At 39.9% G+C, this 22371-nt stretch overlaps 1 protein-coding gene across 1 annotated transcript in view; it reads right to left on the bottom strand.

Annotated features, from left to right (window-relative positions):
• Nucleotides 1-22371, bottom strand: part of LOC308341694 (uncharacterized protein C1orf87) — a gene marked incomplete at both ends in the record, with an annotated part of 67712 nt that overhangs the window by 33100 nt on the left and 12241 nt on the right. Inside the window, 6 exon segments of the mRNA XM_080801695.1 lie at nt 5366-5530; nt 11187-11309; nt 13463-13726; nt 14305-14310; nt 14314-14346; nt 14350-14429. Coding sequence (XP_080657821.1) covers nt 5366-5530; nt 11187-11309; nt 13463-13726; nt 14305-14310; nt 14314-14346; nt 14350-14429 — 671 coding nt within the window.

Raw genomic sequence — 22371 nt, 5'->3', positions numbered from 1 at the left:
AAGAAAGGCGGAAGGGATGAAGAGAGGAAAGAGGGAGGAGAGGAGAGAAGGGAGAGAGAGAACAAGAAGAGGAGAAAGAAGGGAAGAAGAAAGGAAGGGAAGGAGGAAGGAAGGAAAGGGAGGGAGGAAGGAAGGAAGGAAAGGGCAAAGAAAAAGAGATGTCTAATTTGTGCTTGATCTCAACAGTAGCTACTGTTATTACTTTGAGAGGAAGTTCAGTACAGTGACTGTATTATGCATGTTTTTTTACTCTGATGATTTGACATCAGAGCTGTGCTGACCCTGGAGTGATTGCCCCTCCCAAGGCTAACCAGTTCCTAGCAAGGGTAAAGGACAGGCTTGAAAGTGTGTTTTTCTTTCATATGCAAACCAACCTCTTCTTTTATGGGGGGAGGGGGGCTCTCACACTGGGGCCACTATTTCCCTACCCTTATCACCCCAGGGTCAAGTACTAGGCAACTAGGGACAGCCCCTATGCCCCATAGATCACTGAAATTATTCAAACTAGCCAATCCTAAACCAGTTTACCCTGCCTCTCCCATTCCACAATAATGGCTCCTGTCCACATTTTCCCTTCATCCCCTCTGCCGCCTGACCAACCCTGCTGCTTCTGGTGGAGCCTGTGTGGGTGTGCCCTGCTCCCTTGCCTTGGAAGCTGTGTATAACAAACTGTCTCTTCAGTGGCACTCATCTCCTGATCTGTTGGTGGGAACATAGCAGAATAATAATAAAACCTAAACTATAAAACAGTGACATAAAAACTAATCTTTGTTTATCTTTATGGAAGGAAACAAACAATACATCTAGGTTCAACACTTGTGCATGTTACTTCCTAGATATAGGAGTCCTGTCAGGGATGCTTAACAGAGGAAAGAAGATCAGTTTGGAGCAGAAAAAACTGAGTAAGAGTTTACAGAAGAGTAAGGGGTCAGGGAAAATTCCAGGCAGAAGAAAATCATGTGTGATTAATGGATGAGATAGAACACAGTACTTTTTAGAAACTGCATGTATTTTGACATTATCCATTCTACTATAGTTTTATACCCTTTTCCAGGCTGGGAAGTAATGATCTGGTCACTAGAGCTGCTTTAAAAGACACTGGCTTAGTGAAGCCTGCAGTTGTGTTTCATTCATTTTTCAATGGCTATTTGTTCAGCACCAAGTTGAAAAATAAAATATCAATAATTATTGAACAAACAAATACATAGATGAACAAGGAAGTGAATGAATGAGTTGAAGACAGTAAAGAGTAGAGTGTGTATCGGCAGAGATTGGCAAAAATAAATTTAGAGAGGTAGAAATTAGTCACATTATGCCATTTTACTCCTTAAATAAAAATTGAATTATCCTCATGGTTACAGCATATTAATGTATTTTTAAACATCAGTTTAAGAGGTTATTCTAAAAACAGTTCATTTACTTCTGGCAACACTGAGTTTTGCTCTAGGCTAAAATGAACAGCAGATTAGAAATAGTACATCAGGGTTCCTAGAAGCAGATTGATTGATGGCTGCTAAGAGCTGACAGTTATAAAGGAACAAAAAAACATCTACCAGAATCCTGGCAACTTAATGTTATTCAGGATTATTACTAAAATTGCTTAAAGCTTGAATATTCATAATGATGACCCTTGTTCAAAAAGAAAACATTTCATTATGTGTAGTTTCTTCTGTTTAGTAAGGAAATGTTTTTTAATCAAATGTAAATAAAATGTCTATGTTATTTAGAAAATGACATGTGAAATAAATATTCATTTCCCCAAAATGCTCCTTGAAAGAGTGGTGCACAGATGCTCTCTCAACTTCCTCTCTTCCCACTTAAAGCTCCATTTGCATTTTACCCCATCACTGTACTTTAACTGTATTTGCCAAGTCACTGGTAACTTCCATGGTTTGAAATTGCATGAGTACCCTTCAGTCCTAATTATAGATTGTCTCTTCACATCATACAACATGACTGATCATGCCATCTTTCTATAAATCTCTTTTTTGGCTTTCTTGACCACTCCCATGCCTCTTGTGATTATTTTTAGTCTCCTTTGTTGGCTTCTCTTCTACCTACTCCTTAACAATAAGTGTCCTCCTCTACTTTCCCTTCTCACTTTCCATTATGTCCTTGGGTAACCCTAACTACTCCCATGGCTTCAACTGTATATTAAAGACCTTTAAATCGTTATTTAGCTTTAATGTCTCAACCCAGAACAAAGTATTTAAAACTGAGCCCTCATCCTATCCCCCAAATATCCAAAGCTACTCCTTGTCGGTTTTCTATCACAGAGAATGGTACCACCACTCACCAAGTTGCCAAGGCCAGAACCCTGGGAGTCATTTTGATCTTCCTAAGTCAGAGCCCATATCTAGTTAGTCACCAAGATGTACTTTCCTACCTCCTTAATATCTCTATCTCTCCTGTTAATGTCCTGGTTTAAAACCTCCTAATTTCTTGCTTGAATTATTGGAATAGCCTTCTAAAGGGTCTCTTTGCCTCTAATTCTTCATAGTCCATTAGGGTGCTTTTTCCAAATTTCAAATTTGATCATATCATTCACTGTTTAATATACTGTGATGATCCCTTTGGGCCTTCAGGACAAAGTTCAGCTCCTTAGACCCATCATAAATTGGCTCCTACTTTCCTTTCTAACATCAACTTGGGCAGCATCTCCCACCATCCCCAGCCACCACACACCCACTATATTCCGTCTATATGAATGGCCTCCAGTTCCCTGGATTAGTTGTGCTCTCTCTTATTTCAGTCCCATTTCACACTGTTCTTTTTACCTAGAATACTTTTCCCATCACTTCCTCTCCCCTTCCTCCTAATTCTTTGCCAAATTCACTTGTCCTGTAAGATTTAGTATTTGCATCATCTCCTCTGGATGGGTTTTGAGCCAGGCTATGTTATTGTTCTTTTTCTGTGTTCCAAGTTACTGCCATCACTGCATTTATCATACAGAACTATGACATGTTTAAAATGGCACCTTTCCTCTGAGCTCCTGGAGAACTCAGGAACTGAGTTCATAATAGTCTCTTGTCCTTAGTGGCCTATCATAGTGCTCAGAACACTGGATGAGGGTCTATGTTGCCTCAGCAGTCCTGCCAGAAGCCATCATTGCATCAAAGTTGAACTAGAGGAACAGGAGGAGTGAGTCCACAGAATGGGGATGGTAGATATTTGACATGTTTCTGGACTATTCTTTGAGAATGGCAAAATTTCATTCATTTGAGTGGCAAGATGCAAGATTGTCCTTCAAGACTACATTTATTTATCTGAGAAGCTACAGATGATCTGTGAGCCCTCTGAAGTGGCTGCAAGGATGGCACCCCCTGCCACACACACACCGCAAGGGCACGGGGAATGTTGATTTCATGAGAAACTTAAGAAGCCTGTGATTCTTTCCCCTACACTCCAAGGAGATTAAAAATTGCTGTTCAAAAAGAGAAGCCCTTCCAACTCATAGCCTTTCCCAATCTACCCTGAAGTCCTATGTCCAGGAACATGAATGTGAGGGTACAGCTGCTGCTGCTTTTTGTATCCAATGTCCCTTGGGTCTCAATTTGTCTCATGTTCTGGGGAAACAGAATTCTATTTTACATGCCTCCCAGACTGCAATATACTCTGAGTGAGTTCCAGATGTCTTAAGAGATGCCAGATGGCTCAAAAGAGACAGACCAGCTTCAAGGAAAATGTGCCCCATTTCTTTGGACATGAACCACAAATTTAAGCTTTCAGGGCCAGCTCTCATAGCCAGTGCTCAATGTGGCCATCACTTGACCCTGGAAATATCCTTCTTCCTTGGGCTGTTTTGAGTAATAATTTAACTAAATACTGATTTTTTTTTAATTAGAAGAAAAAGAAACTAGTGTTTACTGAGTGCCTCCTATATTAGTGTGGGAACGGCCTTCACACACTTATCTTGTTTAATCCTCACAATAGATACAGGAAATAGATATTTGAAACCCAGTTTTTTTTCCAGCTGAAAAATCTGAAGACTCAAAAGAGGTTAAGCAAATTTATTTTGATTCACAAGTTATTTATGTGTTATTCTACTAATATCACCTGAGAACATAGAGGCTTCATTGATGGTGTCATATAATTTCCGATCTAACAAGCAATTGCTGCTTCTCATTCATTTCCACTGATCTTATGAACATAATAAAAGCCATTTATGTTGTGTGGAAACTTCTGCAGTGTGCTCTCCAGTGAAACATGCTTGCATGTGTAATATTCACATACATAACAGACACATGTACACACTATCATGACCTTTGCTTTTGTATGAAAGCATAGAAAAAGCTGCTTCTGTCCTGGAATAAGAATCTATTTCCAGCATCCTGTGTCCTTGCTTCCTTAATAAATGTCATGTGTTCCTCTTAATTCTCTCCATTCTAACTCCTGTTTACCTAGATGAAAGGTCTTTTCCAATCTTTTCTCTAGCACATTCTTTGTAAACCCCCCCCCCCCCACAACTGTAAATCCCTTCTACTCCTCTGGAATTCTACATCTTACGTCCTTGACTCAATGGATAATTCCAGATATCTTTTGGTGAATAGAGTTCCAATTCTGGCTCTCAATATCCAGTACTTTTCTGTACTTTGAACCCTGGCTCTGCTACTTGCTAGCTGTGGCCCTTGGATGATTCAGTTGGCCAACCTGAGACTCAGTATTTCTCATTAAATGGGTATTATAACATCCATCTGGATTTTATAGTTATCTGTAAATGTTAAATGAGAAAAAGTAAATAAAGCATTTAGTGCAGGGTTTGGCACTTGCTTAGTAAGAATTCAATAAAGTTTGGTGGTGATAAGTTGTTATTGATGGAATTGTAGTAATAGTTGTAATTATTATTTCGCCTGTATTCAAGGTAGCCTTATGACTAGGGTTTCTTTGGCTAAAGACAACACTTGAGTTTATGTGGTTCTGTATCCTCTTCCATAAAAGACAGCTGCACTGTAATTCTCCAAAACAACACATTAATCTCTATCAGCAATAAATCACATTAGTTCCTAAAACCTCAGTGTTCCTAAGGAATGGGATACCACATGCTGATGTCACTGGAAGCCGGTAGAGCGTGTGAGAAATGAACATTTGGCCTTGGAAAAAATGTTTGTTTTCCATTGTGAAATAGTATTCAGGTATTGTCATATTCTCTATTATTAACATAGAACATATCCCAGCCCAAGTAATTCCTGGACCAGTTCTGCACATTCTACAATTCCTTTTTCCTTTTGTTTTTCTCCTTTCAGGCACAGAAAACAAACAACTGTATAATGTGATCCACGGGCAGAACCAGATTATAGCTGCGCTTTCTGCTAGATCCTGAGGTGGACTCTGGAGATGAACACACTGGAACTCTAATTTTGGTTACCTTGGGTGGGGGCAGGGAGCCAGAGAAAGAGCGGTCTTCCTTCTGGAAATTCAGACTGAGGCCCTCTATGCCGAGTTTGCCATGGGTTGTCCTTAGTGCCATCAGGATCTCCAGTAGGTCCTCGCCCACTTCTGACTGTGGGCTGGCCTCTGGAGGACCAGTACTCTGTGGAGGGGCAGGGGAAAGTCTGTGACACATGAACTTCCCAAAGCTGCTGTGTTTTCATACCACATTTCTCAGTCCTGACATACACTGAGAACCCAGAGAACCCACCCAGGAAGGGCTTCTAAATCTCAGGAACCTGATCATGGGGTCTTTGCATGGAGATTTCATAGATTATCTCCAATCTGTTCTATTCTACTGACCACTAGAGCCTCTTCTCCAGGAGGCACCAACGAATTCAGCTAGAACATAAACCAAAATTTGTAATCCACTCTCTCACTTTTTCCAAGTTGGGAAGAAAAATTACAAGTGACCACAGTAGTTTACTTTAGTTGCTTGACCTTACTTCTCTTAAGCCCCTATAATGATTGATGGCAATTCAAATTTCCAAACTGTCCCTTGCCACAGGCAAAGCAAAGTGGATCCTGCCAGATCCCTATAACCATGGATTTCCTTCTATAGAAGGAAATCTTGAATCAAGTGAACTTCCCATGTTATCCTTGACTCTGCAATTAGTATCTGGAAAACTCAGAAAAGTTTTGGGAGTAATGATTTTGCAAATGTTTCTAATTATTATGATTGTTTATCTCACTGACTATTGTTACTTTAAATGATAGGTGAAAACCCATGATAGGTGATAAAGCATTATAATCATTTATTTTATGAAACTAGTTTGAGATGTTTACTCATTTAGCATTCAAGTGATGTCTCCTTCTGGATCCAGCTATCTTCTTGGCAGTGAAGCTTTTCCTAATTTCTACTGTCTCAACATAACGTGCCACTTCCCTGCAAGGACAGTCTGTGACATCTCCAAGCCTCCACTCCTGTAAATCATCTTCTTTTCAGTGATGTGTCAATAAACCTTAACAACCTGCTCTCCAAGATAATGCCCTAATTTATTGCATTACTAATCTTCATGGTGTAAGTACTCCCACCATGGATGACTTCAAGGTACTGATAAGATGTCACTGAATGATGATGAATATTTTTTCATGTGTCTGCTAGCTATTTGTATGTCTTCATTGGAGAAGTGTCTATTCATGTCTTCTGCCCATTTTTTGACATGTTTATCTGTTTTTTGGGTGTTGAATTTGTGAAGTTCTTTATAATCTTGGTTATCAGCCCTTTGTCTGTAACGTCATTTGCAAATATCTTCTCCCATTCTGTGGGTTGCCTCTTGTTTTGTTGACTGTTTCCTTTGCTGTGAAGAAGCTTTTGATCTTGATGAAGTCTCAAAAGTTCACTTTTGCTTTTGTTTCCTTTGCCTTTGGAGACATGTCTTGAAATGCTTTATATCAAAGAGGTTACTGCCTATGTTCTCCTCTAGGATTTTGATGGATCCTGTCTCACATTTAGGTCCTTCATCCATTTTGTGTTTATCTTTGTGTATGGTGTGAAAGAATTTTCAAGTTTCATTCTTCTGTATATAACTGTCCAGTTTTCCCAGCACCATTTGTTGAAGAGACTGTCTTTTTTCCATTGGATATTTTTTCCTGCTTTGTTGAAGATTAGTTGACCACTGAGTTGAGAGTCCATATCTGGGCTCTCTATTCTGTTCCATTGATTTATGTGTCTGTTTTTGTGCCAGTACTGTGCTATCTTGGAGATCACAGCTTTATAATATAGCTTGAAATCAAGCATGATGCCCCCAGCTTTGTTTTTCTTTTTCAACATTTCCTTGGTGATTTGGGGTCTTTTCTTGTTCCATACAAATTTTAGGATTGTTTGTTCCAGCACTTAGAAAAATGTATTTTGATCGAGATGGCGTTGAAATTATAGATTGCTCTGGGCAGCATAGACATTTTAACAATGTTTATTCTTCTGATCCTTGAGCATGGAATTTTTTTCCATCTTTTTATGTCTTCTTCAATTTCTTTCATGAGTGTTTTGTAGTTCCTAGAATATAGATCCTTCACTTCTTTGCTTAGGTTTATTCCAAGATATCTTATGGTTTTTGGTGGTATTGTAAATGGAATTGATTCTCTAATTTCTCTTTCTTCAGTTACATTGTTAGTGTGTAAGAAAGCAACTGATTTCTGTGCGTTGATTTTGTATCCTGCCACATTACTGAATTGCTGTGTGAGTTCTAGTAATTTGGGGGTGGAGCCTTAGCCATCAGGGAAATTCAAATCAAAACCACATTGAGATACCACCTTACACTAGTTAGAATGGCAAAGATTGACAAGGTAAGAAACAACAAATGTTGGTGAAGTGGTGGAGAAGGAGGAACCCTCTTACACTGTTGGTGGGAATGCAAGCTGGTGAAGCCACTTTTGAAAACAGTGTGGATATTCCTCAAAAAATTAAAAATAGAGTTATCCTATGACCCAGCAGTTGCACTACTGGGTATTTGCCCCAACGATACGGATGTAGTGAAAAGGAGGGCCATATGTACTCCAATGTTCATAGCAGCAATGGCCGCAATAGCTGAACTGTGGAAAGAGCTAAGATGCCCTTCAGCAGAAGAATGGATAAAGAAGATGCGGTCCATATATACAATGGAATATTACTCAGCCATCAGAAAGGATGAATACCCAACTTTTGCATCAACATGGGTGGGACTGGAGGAGATTATGCTCAGTGAAATTAGTCAAACAGAGAAAGACAATTATCATATGGTTTCACTTACTTGAGGAACATAAGGAATAACATGGAGGACATTAGGAAAAGGAAAGGAAAAATGAATTTGGGGAAATTGGAGGGGGAGATGAACCATGAGAGACTGTGGACTCTGAGAAACAAACTGAGAGTTTTGGAGAGGAGGAGAGTGGGGGGAATGGGTGAACCTGGTTGTGGGTGTTAAGGAGGGCATATATTGCATGGAGCACTGGGTGTTGTACATAAACAATGAATCTTGGAACACTGCACCAAAAACTAATGATGTATTTTATGGGGAATAACATAACACAATTTAAAAAAAAAAAAGGATATCACTGAATAAGGATCTGGGAAGTGGTGCTCCTAATTGGCCCTCACTGGTGCTCTAGCACCCCGTGCTTGATCAGCTCTTTTATAATTCCTTCTTCTTTTCCTTAATAAGTCTTCCTCACGTTGCAATCACATTTTTATTTCTTAAGCTATTGTTTCATGTCTGACTTCCCTGCTAGACTTTTCCATCAGATGTGTTTCAAGTCTGTTTTGTTCCTTGCTATTTCCTGAGGATCTTGTACAGTACTTGGAATTGATTATTTTTATATGTATTTAACCTTTACTAGAGGTCATATTGTATTTTCTTTTTTTCTTAAGGGATTTTGTTTGAGAGAGAGAGGGAGGGAGCACATGTAAGTGGGATGAGGGGCAGAGGGAGAGGCAGAGGGAGAGGAAGAGAATCTCAAGCAAACTCCCTGCTGAGTGCAAAACTTGATGTGGGGCTTGATCTCATGACCCTGAGATCATGACCTGAGCTGAAATCAAGACATGGTTACTTAACCAACTGAGTCACCCAGGTGCCTCTCTATCCTCTTTTTGCTCTGTGACTTTTACTTGAGTTTTGGCCTAATAGCTCATATTTTCTGAAAGCTTAGTACAAGAAAGAAGGAGTGGCTGTTTTCCTTCATTTAGGTCATATAGTTTCTACACCCTCCTTCCCCATTCAGAATGTTCTCCAGCCCAGGAATCTCTCAGTCTAGTGGAGAAAAATGCCAACTATGTGCTTTATAAGGCTCTCTTTGCTGAGAGAGCACATGACAAAGACCTTGGCCATCAGATATATCTGTCCCAGATCTGAATCGCCAGTTTTCCTTCCTCTTTCCTTTTCTTGCAATGCCAGTTCCTGGGGGTGGGAATTCATGAACCTTTGGCCCCTGTCTCTGAATAGCAAGTACAAAATGGGCAGGAGTTGTATGGAACCCATTTGCTTCAGCTGGTGGGGTTTCTTAGGAAACCTGCTGTGGGACATTGTTTCATCTGGTCCAACTTAGGTAAGGAGAGCTGTTGCCACGCTTGTTGCCACAGGTGATGCTGGAGGCTTTTTAAACATCACAGAGCTGCCCCCCTAAAGGCTCTTTCTGACAGAACACGGGAGGGACTTTTTCTGCAGCACAGTAATTAACAAAGAACCTGGGTTCATGATAGGCCATCAGTTCTGTACTTCCACAGATATGCTGTCTGGTTTGTATCAAGCAGCACCTTCTCCCATGAGTTCAAAGTGACCCTTCTGTGCGCACCATTTTTATAGAGTAGGTATCTGGATGTCTCTGCAAGTGGATCATTGGAGGTGCCAATTACATTAAACAATATACATTGAGTGTCTACCTTGTGCTGGGAATGATGCTAGATACTGAGTTGGCCAGGGTAGACACTATTACTAACCTCAAATGTCAAGGGAGTAGTTACAATTACAATGGCTGTCAGACAGAGAAAGGATGGTGGGACCATACCACAGAGTGACAGAGAGATCTAACCTAGTCTAGGGCTCAGGAGTGCCATCCTGTCCTGCACTCCTAAGACCTGTATCTGTCAGTGGGTGGCCATGTCTTCAATGCATAGTCTGCCACCTCACAGGGCCCAGATCTCATGGTTTGTGTTTTATGAAGTGTGGTTGCTGACTATTAAATATTTCTGGGACTTCACGGCCCTTATAGGACAGCTGCTCCCAGATATTTGACTGGTATACCTACCTGACAGTGTCTTTCTTTGCACTTTGAGCCTTGAGGGAAAGATTGGACCTTGCCAACCTCTGCATTCACTGTGTCTGGCAAGGTTCACCTGGTCAGCAGCTGATATTCAATGAATATAAAAAAAGCATGAAAAGGGCACACTGTAGAAAGGAAGCAAGTCTGACACTTGACCCAGGGCCATTTTTACAGGAAACTACTATCCTAGAGTGAAGTGATCAATTCCAATAAGGCGACTCTTAACTACTATGTCCCAATATTTGTAACTGAAAAGAGTGTCTTCTGGTAGGATGGTTTAAAAATAATTTAAAAAATTCATGTATAGCATTTCTTATGTATCAGATACTATTTTTAAGAACTTTGCATTGGTTAAGTTACTCTCAAGATCTATGAAGTGAAGGGATATCTCTTGTGACTCCCATTTCACAGCGGATGCACAGAGAGGGTAACTGACTAGCCCAAGGTAACAGTGCCATTAAATGGCAGAAACAGGGGTTGAGCTTGGGCTTCTGGTAATGGAGGCTATGCTCCCAACCACTGTAGTTTGTCAACTTCCTTGGAGAACACAGAGACTAGCACACTCTACTGTGCCTCCTCTCTGAAGATACTCCTCACATCCTATTTTTACTTTATGTCATTTCTTACCATTTAGATTACATTATTGATTCTGGTACCTGAAACCCTTCTTTGCTAGTGCCTGTAAGCCAGGAGTTCATTGACCGAACATAGTTTTGGAATCACATTTTATAGACCAGAGTTCTGCACCAGTGTGTGATCATTTCTTATTCCATGAGGGTTTTCATTGTCACATGGCAACCTCATTAAAATAAGACACATGCTTGATCTCAAGAAACCTATGCAATTGTTGCAAACAAATTTCTGTGCTGGCCTGTGTACAAGAGAGAGGGGAAATGACAAGCATAAGCTGACCGTTGGTGAAGGGCACAGTGATTCTACACTGGGTGAACTTTTTGGGTAAATGACCTGAAAAATTATCACCTGTTCTAGAAGCCTAGGAACACTATGCCCAAGGAAAGAAAGAACCTTTGGCCATGATGATGACAACCCTGAGATTTCCTCGGGTTGCTGCCCACAGCTTCTTTGCTTTGCAGTGGATCATTGGAAGCTGCAGCTTTTAAAAACCAGAGGAGCTTTCCATAATTCATCTGGAAATCCAATAGGAAACAGAACATCTCATTTAGTGTATATGTAAGAGGAAGAAATGCCAATAAGGGAAATGCCAGTTGAGATAGAGCATTTGGGAATGTTTTAATAAAAGAATTTATGAAGGGGCAGCTGGGTGGCTCAGTCAGTTAAGTGCCCAACTTTTGGTTTCAGTTCAGGTCATGATCTCGGGGTCATGAGATCGAGGCCTGCATTGGGCTCTAAGCTCAGCACAGAGTCTGTTTCAGATTCTTTCTCCTTCTGCCCCCTCTTACCTGTGTTCTCTCTCTCAAATAAATAAATAAATAAATAAATAAAATCTTCCAAAAAACCCTTTCAGTAAAAGTTTTTAAACTGGCTTTAAAAATGGAGTATAATAATTATTAGTGCTTTTTACCAACTATTTCTATTATTCTCCCTTCCTGATTGCCTTGTGATTGGAAAGGGCCATGGGAACATTTATGGCCAATGAGTCATGAGCAGAAGTGACGTGTGCTCCTTCTGGCTGAGGATTAAACTGCTCACATGAGATGCTCTAGAGCCTTCTTTTTTCCCCTCTGCCAGTACATCCCAAAATATACCAGAGTCACTGCTTCATCAGTCTGGGTTTTGGAGCTAAAATGACAATATGGTTGCTGACTTATTATAGAAGTGTAAGTGAGAAATAAACTTTTGTTGTTTGGGGCCACTGACACTATTTGTTACTATAGCCTAACCTAGCCGTTAGCTTCTGTCTCTCTCTCACATCTCTTATAAATTTATTATATATAGCATAGGCTTATATTTAGATATATCCAACAGCTATATTCAGATTATTTGAGAAAAAGGCCTTATTAAGCTAAGTGAAAAATCTTAAGAACCTCCCCCTTCCCGACTCTTTCCCCCCAGGAAAGGACTGAAGGAATGTTGTCTATTTCCATTTCTGGTCTAGATGGCATCCTAGGAACCTCTGGTGGGCAGACAGCTCCACGGTGCTGGAGGAGGTAACAGTTGGGGAGGGAAGCTGTATAAGGTTCTGATATAAACTTGGTCTCACGCCAGAGAATTTGATGAAGCTGAAGATTCATAGTGGTTATACTAAGTGACATTGTATCACTAAATACTTATCATCAGTATACAACAAATTACAATTGGTTAGAGATAGGCATGAGGGACAACCAACATTTATTTGAGTGCCTACTGAATGCTAAGCACATGACCAGGTAATTTATATTTATTATATTACTGAATTCTCATACTACCCCTATGAGGTTGGTTTTGGCCTGGTTTTCTATCAGCACATGCTCACTCATGATTTACCCACTGCTCTTACTTTTTCCTATCGTAGAATATATTCCTCTAGAATTTGTTTGCACTTGGACTGTGCTTTGTATCCACCCACAAATATAAGCTTGGAAAGCGCAGTGCTCAGAGCAAGAGTCTTGGACTTGCCAGTGGGGAACCTTTATCTCTGCCTTGGGTCTGCGATTAATTCTCTGGGTATGCTGCACAATTTCCTTCCCAACTATGGGTCTTGGTTTCCTAATTAGAAAAATGGTGGTTATATTATATTTCAAAGATACTTCCCACCTATAACTCTCTAGGAACTGTCCTGATACATCATAGTCAAATTCACCGTTCTTGTCTCACACTTACAGACTGACCAACTTGTCAATGAGACTCAAGTGAGCCCATTATCCTAAATCTGTAACCACCTCAATATTGCTAAGAGCAGACAATGAAAGTCAGGACAGAGAAGTCTTTGAAGAAGAAATCAAATAGGCCTGAGACGATCTATTTTCTATTCTTGTCTATTCTGACTAGAGAATTTCACATATAAATAAAAATAAGCTTTGTATCATAGGGCTTAATAGTAAAGGTTATTTTTTAAAAAGAAACCAACCTTTTAATTCTATTACTCTGGTGGATACAAGTAAAATAAACAAAAGGAAACCACACTTTTTTTTTTTTTTTTTTTGACAGAAGGAGATCACAAATAGGCAGAGAGGCAGGCAGAGGGAGAGGAGGAAGCACGCTCCCTGCTGAGCAGAGAGCCCAGTGCAGGGCTCGATCCCAGGACCCTGAGATCATGACCTGAGTTGAAGGCAGAGGCTTAACCCACTGAGCCACCCAGGTGCCCCAGGAAAGTGCACTTAAAATAGCAACATGATTGTACCATTTCTGCAGGGTCCCTCCTAGAAAATTTCTGGCAAAGGATCTTGACTGTTATTAACTGTAGAGGAACTTCATGCCTCAAGAAAATGCAGCTCAGTGGAGATTGGAGAAGAAATCCTGAAGCGATAGGATCCAGGGTCTTCAGCTCTTTCTGCAGCTTTTGTAGTAAGCCAGAACTCAAAGGGTGTGATCTGAGCTCTTTTCTGATCAGGGCGAGAAGGAAAGCATCTTCTCTTGTTGTTCCACTTGGCTTCTGGTCAAAATCCTGACCTAAGAGCAACAGCAACAGTAAATTAACAGGGGTCTAAACGAAAAAGGTTGAAGGCCAATGCAAGGAAGCAGAAGCCTAGTGGGGCTGGTAGCAGAGCACCCACTTTCAGGCCTGGCCTAGAACAGGGCAAGTTGGTAACACTGGAGGCAGATGTTCAATCTGGGTGTATTCTTCAGTTTGCAATGCCTCGGGACCTTTGCCTTCAGGAGAAGAAAAGAAGCAAATCATTTTAGAGTACATACTCTTGTTAGAAGGATCCTTAAGTTATAGCACAGGTCTTCCATAAATTATTTTTTTAATGAAAAGGGAATTTAGAATGCCAAGTCTTAGAGACCCATTGGATCTGGGAGGAAGAAGGTTGGAGAAAGATGAGAAGTCCAATTGAGAAATCTGAGCTCTGTCTTTGAGCTCACCAGAGAGTTTAACTTCTTGCAGCTGATCGGACATAGGGCCTCTAAGGTCCCCCAGTCCATCCTCTCAGACAGTCTCATATGCTCCACATTAAAATCTACAGGCATCAAATAATACCCTTCATCTACAATAGAAAACAAGTCCCGTCTTAGCATAGGTACCTCAGGTTAGGCAGAAATGTCCCTTGCCATTTGTTCCAAGAATCAGTCTCTCACGTTTCTTCTGGGGAAGCCATGGATGTAGGATAGGGACTGGTCTCCGGTCGGTACTGAGCTGCAGTGGGCATCTGACTGGCTGGGAATTTTAAAGAAACAAGGACAAATGGTAGTAAGGTTCAGAAGGGGAGAGGAAAAGAGAAAGAGGAGAGAAGGGAGAATATGAGTGAGGAACCAATCTTTTATTTATTTATTTAAAGATTTTATTTATTTGACAGACAGAGATCGCAAGTAGGCAGAGAGGCAGGCAGAGAGAGAAGGAAGCAGGCTATCTGCCGAGCAGTGAGCCCAATGCGGGGCTCGATCCCAGGATGCTGGGATCATGACCTGAGCCGAAGGCAGAGGCTTTAACCCACTGAGCCACCCAGGTGCCTCAGAACAAATCTTTAAAACACATTACCGGTTCCAAATAACTTCAGCCCATATAGTCGTTGAATCATTCAGTCCCCCCAAAAGAAAGCTTGCCTCAACATTGATCTCAGCACTATGCAGTTAAAATGTCTGACAAATATATAAACAATAAAACAATGCTATTTCTTTTGTGCAAGAAAGAAGGTGTCTGTTAGACAAAGGAAAAGTAGGTCTAACATAAGGTATTCATAGACAAAAGTAAAGTTCTTATTAGAGATAAAGGTATCCTTAGGCTGTTTTATTTTTATTTATTTATTTCTTTTAAGTAGGCTCCAAGCCCAAAGTGGTGCTTGACCTTATAACCCTGAGATTAAGAGTGAAATGCTCTACTGACTGAGCCCACCAGGCACCCCCTTAGGCTGTTTTAATTAGCAGATTGAGGAAGGGCAGCAAAGGCAATTATAAGTTTTGTCAAGAATGAAGTAGAAGAGATTAAAAAGCCCAGCATGTTTTTTCCTAAGAACAATGTTATTAAAGGTTACAATAGGATAAATGATAGAACAAAGGTCAAGGATAAAGTGTCATTCCCTCTTGCAATGGAGTATGGTATATTAATCATGTTTTTTTTTTAATTTTCTAGATTTTATGATGTTTTGACATCTTGGGTAGCGTTGCTGGCTGGAAGAGATTGCCCTTCCCAGGGTTAATTAATTTTTCTCCAAGCAAATATTTCCCCTGCCCCAAATCAACCCAGTCCAGATACTAGACTGCTAGGGACAGCCCTTAGGCTTGAAGCCTGCTGGAATTATTCAGACTAGCCAGTTCTAAGCTGTTTACCCTTCCCTGCCTTTCCTTTCCTGTGGAAACTTCAGTAAAGGCTATAGCCTGGGCTTTTGCCTCACTTCTGCCTCCTGACTGAGTGTGGCGCTTCCCCATGTGATCCTGTGATGTCTCATGTCCCCTTTTTGTGGGAAATGTTACTATTCTTTCAAAAGCAGTTGTCACTATATCTGTTATCTTATCATACCAGATAAAATTAATATCTTGGGTACAAATTGACACACATGGTTATTTTTAGTATCAGGCAATTGAAAGGAGACAGTTACCAGAATGATTCACTGGAAACTCAATGTCTGTACTCAATTGATTGGCATGTTAAAAAACCTGTCAGTATGGATAAAAACCTACAGGAGCTTTATAGTCATGAAGCATTTTAAAGAAAAATCAAGAGGCTCTCTAGAGTGGGAGGAGTGAGCAGGAGTGGCAGAGAGTTCTAGAATAGACATAAAAATAACAAGACAGGGCACCTGGGTGGCTCAGTGGGTTAAGCCGCTGCCTTCAGCTCAGGTCATGATCTCAGGGTCCTGGGATCGAGTCCCGCATCGGGCTCTCTGCTCAGCAGGGAGCCTGCTTCTCCCTCCACTTCTCTCTGCCTGCCTCTCTGCCTACTTGTGATCTCTCTCTGTCAAATAAATAAATAAAATCTTAAAAAAAAATAACAAGACATTTATTGGACACATAATCTGTACAAGGCACAATTTGGATGCTTTATTTATGTCATTCCACTTAATCTTTACAATGAGCTCTCATCCATTTTGAGTTTACCTTTGTGTACGGTGTAAGAGAATGGTCAAGTTTCATTCTCCTGTATATAGCTGTCCATTTTCCCCAGCACCATTTGTTGAAGAGACTTTTTTCTACTGGATATTTTTTCCTGCTTTGTTGGAGATTAGTTGACGATAGAATTGAGGGTCCATATCTGAGCTCTCTATTCTGTTCCATTGACCTATGTGTATGTTTTTGTGCCAGTACCTTGCTGTCTTGGTGATCATAGCATGGTAATATAGCTTGAAATCAGGCAATGCGAGGCCCCATTTTTTTTCAACATTTTTCCTTGGCAATTTGGGATCTTTTCTGGTTCCATACAAATTTTAGGATTGTTTGTTCTAGCACTTTTTTGATTGAGATGGTGTTGAAGTTATAAATTGCTCTGGGCATCATAGACATTTTAGCAATGTTTATTCTTCTGATCCATGAGCATGGAATGTTTTTCCATCTTTTTGTATATTCTTTAATTTCTTTCATGAGTGTTTTATAGTTCCTAGAATATAGATCCTTCACCTCTTTGCTTTGGTTTATTCCAAGATATCTTATGGTTTTTGGTGCTATTGTAAATGGAATTGTTTCTCTAATTTCTCTTTCTATAGTTACATTGTTCATGTATATGAAAGCAACTGATTTCTGTGCATTGATTTTGTATCCTGCCACATTACTGAATTGCTGTGTGAGTTCTAGTAATTTGGGGATAGAGTCTTTTGGGTTTTCACATAAAGTATCATATGGTTTTACTTATTTGTGGAGCATAAGGAATAGCATAGAGGACATTAGGAGAAGGAAGGGAAAAGTTAAGGGGGGGAATTCGAGTGGGAGATGAACCATGAGCGACTATGGACTCTGGGAAACAAATTGAGGGTTTTAGAAGGGATGGGGGTGGGGAAATGGGCTAGCCCAGTGATGCGCTGGGTATTATACACAAAAAATGAATCACGGAACACTACATCAAAAACTAATGATGTACTGTATGGTAACTAACATAACATAATAAAAAAAAACAAAGATGGGCTATGAAGTGGCTATGAGAACTTAAATAAAAAAAATAAAATATTTTGTTTTAAAAAAATCTTTACAACAAGCCTATAAGTCAGGTAATCTTAGTACCCTTTTATATTTCAGAAGTTCATTAAGTTTATTAAATATAAGTTAAGAAATATTTATGGCTTGCCTAACCTGGGCCAAGCCTAGTGATAGGCCCTACAGTGAACAAAACAGATTTGGCTCCTGCTCTCACAGAGCTTGTAGATGTGAGGGGACAGCAAGCACTCATGACAGCACCACATGGAGCAGGGAGGGTCACTGTCAGAACTGTCCACAGGACCACCTAATCTGGGCTTGGTGGCCCAGGACTGGAGGCAATGACATTTAAGTGAAAGAGGAATTAGATTTGGGTTTGAATAGGCTAACGAGTAGAGAGAAAGGAGGAGAGAAGAAGGAAGGGCCCAGGAAAAGGAAACTGGATATGGAAAACCTTAAAGGTACACACAGGCTCCTAAGAGAGAGAGGAGTACTTCCAGAGCATAGTTTAAGTTTTGAAAAAGGCAAAAGATAAGGCTGTAGAGGGAGACAGGAGAATGGGGGTGAATTGCCTCAAGTCTGATTAGCCTCTGCTTTCTTCTGAGGGCAGTGGGAGCCATGGATATGTTTTCAGTGGAGCTATTACTAGGTCAGAGTTGTCCAAAACTTACCTCCTAGTAAATTGGCAGATGAGACTTGAACCCTGCTTTGTAGCACTACCCCAGCATGAGAAAGATTCAGCATTCTGTCCACAAGGCAGATTCGTCCTTTAAATATCTGGCTAGCCAATTCAGGTGTTTCTGTTTCTTTCCATCCATCCTTCCTTCCTTCCTTCCTTCCTTCCTTTCTTTCTTCCTCTCTTTCTGTCTTCTTTTTTTTTAAGATTTTATTTATTTATTTGACAGAGCGATCGCAAGTAGGCAGAGAGGCAGGCAGAGAGAGAGAGGGGGAAGCAGGCTCCCTGCTGAGCAGAGAGCCCAATGCAGGGCTCGATCCCAGGACCTTGAGATCATGACCTGAGCAGAAGGCAGAGGCTTAACCCACTGAGCTACCCAAGTGCCCCATCAGGTGTTTCTTAGAACAATATGTTTCATTGGAAATTTTTTTCTGTAACAGAAAACGTTTCCATTTTCAGCCACATATAAATATTTTTCTGTCTCTGAGAATTGATACACTTCTACATTGCAGCATTCTGAAGGACCGTGTATCAATACTTCATCAAGCCCATGGAGCCAAGTCCCTTTTCTCATTTAAACACCAAAGCTTACTGAGGACCTTTGTTTTCAGCACTACGGGTACAAGTGAACAAGGCAGGTAGGATTCCTGCCCTCATTGATCTTTCAGCCCAAGTGTCACGGAATAAATTTTATGACTGTTCCTATGGAAAGAGGAATATATATTCTACTCCCAGGACTGCTGCGAGCAATGAGTATTATAATGTATTTTAAACACTTTGTGAATTCCAGAACTTTGGTATTTGCTGTCTATCTCCCTCTAATAGAGTGTGAGCTTTGGGTGGGCCAGAACTGTCTTGTGTCCTGCTGACTCCCAGCATTTAAGAACACTGCCAGATTGGAAGAACAAATAGAGAAACATGGTGTCAGAGTGGCGATGATGGCTTGTTCAGGCCCCAGATATGTGGGAATTTACATTTCTCTCTTCACTGACATCAATCTCGCTGGACTGCTGTTTTTCAAAACAATGTATCCACAAAGTGTCAAAATAGATAAAATGGAAAATGTTGACCAAGAATCACCATATTTCTGACTTTAGGAATTAGCAGAATATCTATAAAATCTCCAGTACTATAGGTTTCTGTCATTTGCTTTACTTTGAATCACAAAACAGTGTTTGTGGATGACACGATAGCCTGAAATGAGTTTGGGGCATAATACTAGTTTTGTGATAGTTACCCAGAGGAATTGTTACAAAAGGAGCACAGAAATCTAACACAGGTTTAGTAAATCTTCTTGGGGGTGTTGGAAACTTGCAAGTTTTTTTTTTTTTTTTAAGATCACTAATAAATTATTTTAAGGTGGTTGTATTGTGTAGTCCATGAACACTTTCCTCCAAGACCAGTGACACAACAAATTATCTTAATATTGTGCAATGGATAGCCGGGGCTTGTGAGAAAATCTGCAGAGACAGCATCAAATGCAGATTTGAAAATTTCTGTTTCTTCAACATTTTAGACCAAGGTGTTGACGTGTTCTAGAAAGCTGTTAAATGGCTCAAAAATGGATGCTAGTGATAATAAATATAACCACAAGAAAGATGCATATAAAAAGCTTGATAAGATTTCTCAAGAAATGTAGAATTGAAAAAAAGCAGTATTTCCAAATTAATAGATTTAACATATGATGTTAATATATACCTTAAACCAATATAATATTAGAATTAATCACTTGACTGTTTATGTTTGTAAAAATTTATATTTTCTTTACATTTTAACTTGTGATTATGGAAAACTTCAAACATAGGCACATGTGTCCAGGATAGGATAAGGGAACTCCATATACTCATCTCCAAGCTGTATCACCTGACATTCTTGTTTTAGTTATACCCACATCACCCACCACCAGAAATGAAGGAAACCACAGATGGTATATTACTTCATCCACACCTTTTTCAACATGCTCTATAAAGCAGTGGTCTTCAAAGTGATGTCCTTGGGCTAGAAGCCTCAGCACCCCCTAGAAATGTGTTAGAAATGTGAATTCTTGAGACCCAGCCCAAAGCCACCAAATGAGAATTTCTGGGTTTGGGGTCCAAAAATCTGTGTCTTAGTAAGCCCTCCAGTACTTGTAATGCATGCTAAAGTTTGAGAACCGTTGCCTTAAGGATAATGACTCTTTGAAAATATAACCATGATAACATTATAATACTTTTAAAAATGGTAATCCCTTGGGGCACCTGGGACTTAGGTGACTTAGTCCTTAGGTGACTGCCTTGGGCTCAGGTCATGATCCCAGGTTCCTGGGATGGAGCCCTAAATTGGGCTCCCTGCTCAGCAGGAAGCCTGCTTCTCCTCTCCCACTCCCCCTGCTTGTGTTCCCTCTCTTACTTTATCCCTCTCTGTCAAACAAATAAATAAAATCTTAAAAAAATGATAATCCCTTAACATTATCTAATATCCAGGCAATTATTCAAAAGCTCCCAATTATCTGATAAATCTTATTTTTACAGTTTGTTTATTCAAAACAGGAACCAATAAGATCCATATATTGCCATTGGCTTAAATCTTTTACATCTTTTAAAATTTCTACTTCTTCCTCCACCCCCTGCCCCTTTGTGTGCAGTTTCCCCCCTTGCAATTTATTTGTTGAAGAAGCTGTGTTGTCTGCCCTATAAAATTTTCCACGATCTGGATTTTGTTGCTTGTATTTCTATGTTGTTCAACAAACTTTCACATTATTTATTGTAAAAAAATAGCCAGAACTAGGGTCTTGATCTTCTTCAAGTTCATTTGTTTTAAGTAAGATCTTTACATAGGGGGTACATTGCCCCATGTGAACAAATGCTGTCAGGTTGTCTTTCTTTTCATAGGCTCTGATTACTCATTGCTTTAGTCTATTTATTTTTTTATTTTTATTTTTTTCATTAGCGTTTTGGAAATGATGATATTTTTATCCTAAGTCTTCCTTTATTAATGGATTAATAGGAATACAATTCTACAGAGAAACTGCCCTCATTAACTATTATCTAAAATACAGTTTTTATAGAAAATGAAAACAATAAATGATCCTTTGATTGAACAGTTTTTTTTTAAATTTATTTATTTATTTATTTGAGAGAGAAAGATGACAAGTAGGCAGAGAGGCAGGCAGAGAGAGAGGGGGAAGCAGGCTCCCTGCCGAGCAGAGAGCCCGATGCGGGGCTTGATCCCAGGACCCTGAGATCACGACCCGGGCCGAAGGCAGAGGCTTAACCCACTGAGCCACCCAGGTGCCCCTGATTGAACAGTTTTAAAAGTAGTTTGTTCCCTAGTATTCTTCAGAGGTGACCAATGAGCTTTTGTTATTTTCTTTTTTTTTTTTTTTAAGATTTTATTTATTTATTTGACAGAGAGAGATCACAAGTAGGCAGAGAGGCAGACAGAGAGAGAGAAGGAAGCAGGCTCCCTGCCGAGCAGAGAGCCCGATGCGATGCGGGGCTCTATCCCAGGACTCTGAGATCATGACCTGAGCCGAAGGCAGAGGCTTTAACCCACGAGCCACCCAGGTGCCCCTGTTATTTTCTTTTTTTAAGAATCACTATAAAGTTAGAGATTTAAATATATATAATGTGTTTAAGTCAGTATAATTGTATATATTGTTTTATTGATAGCCAAAATATAAGTGGTTTGAGTTTTTTGTTTTTTTGTTTGTTTGTTTGTAATGAGAGCCATTTTAATTAGATTCCAAGTCTTTTTTTTTTTTTTTTTGACAAGTCATGGAGGGTGTTGGTTATCTTCACTGCTTTTGGTATAAATAGATGTTCCAGGCTCAAAGCTGGGATCAGCCTTCAGAATTTACCAAACATGATGTAGGTGCTCGAGTACTCATTGTTATAGGGTTGGTCATTGTTTCTGTGTTTTTTCCAGTGAATAAAGTTAGGAAATATATTTTCTTAAAAGGAGTTCATACTGATATTCCCAATTCAAATGTAGGACTTTGGGGTTTTATAAAAGCTCATCAATATTATATCTATTTTTCATTTCTCCTATACTAGAAATCCCAAATCTAAAACCACCAAGATAATGACTCATTTGCTTTATTCTGTAATACATACATACAATAATAATGTCAACATAATGGTTACTGAAAACATTTGAAGACAGTTTTTCAAAAAATATTTTCCTCAGGGTATACATCCCCTTAGAGACACACAGTGAAGTCATTGTGTTTTAAAATCATTTTGGGGATGCCTGGGTGGCTCAGTTCCTTAAGCCTCCAACTCTTCATTTCGGCTCTGGTAATGAATGATCTCAGGGCTGTAAGATCAGAGTTGTGAGACAGAGCCCTGAGTCAGGCTCTACGCTCAGCAGGGAGT

The sequence above is a fragment of the Martes martes genome (assembly GCF_963455335.1).
Source record: "Martes martes genome assembly, chromosome: 4".
NCBI classification, from domain to species: Eukaryota; Metazoa; Chordata; class Mammalia; order Carnivora; family Mustelidae; genus Martes; species Martes martes.
This window is presented reverse-complemented; position numbering and strand designations above follow the sequence as displayed.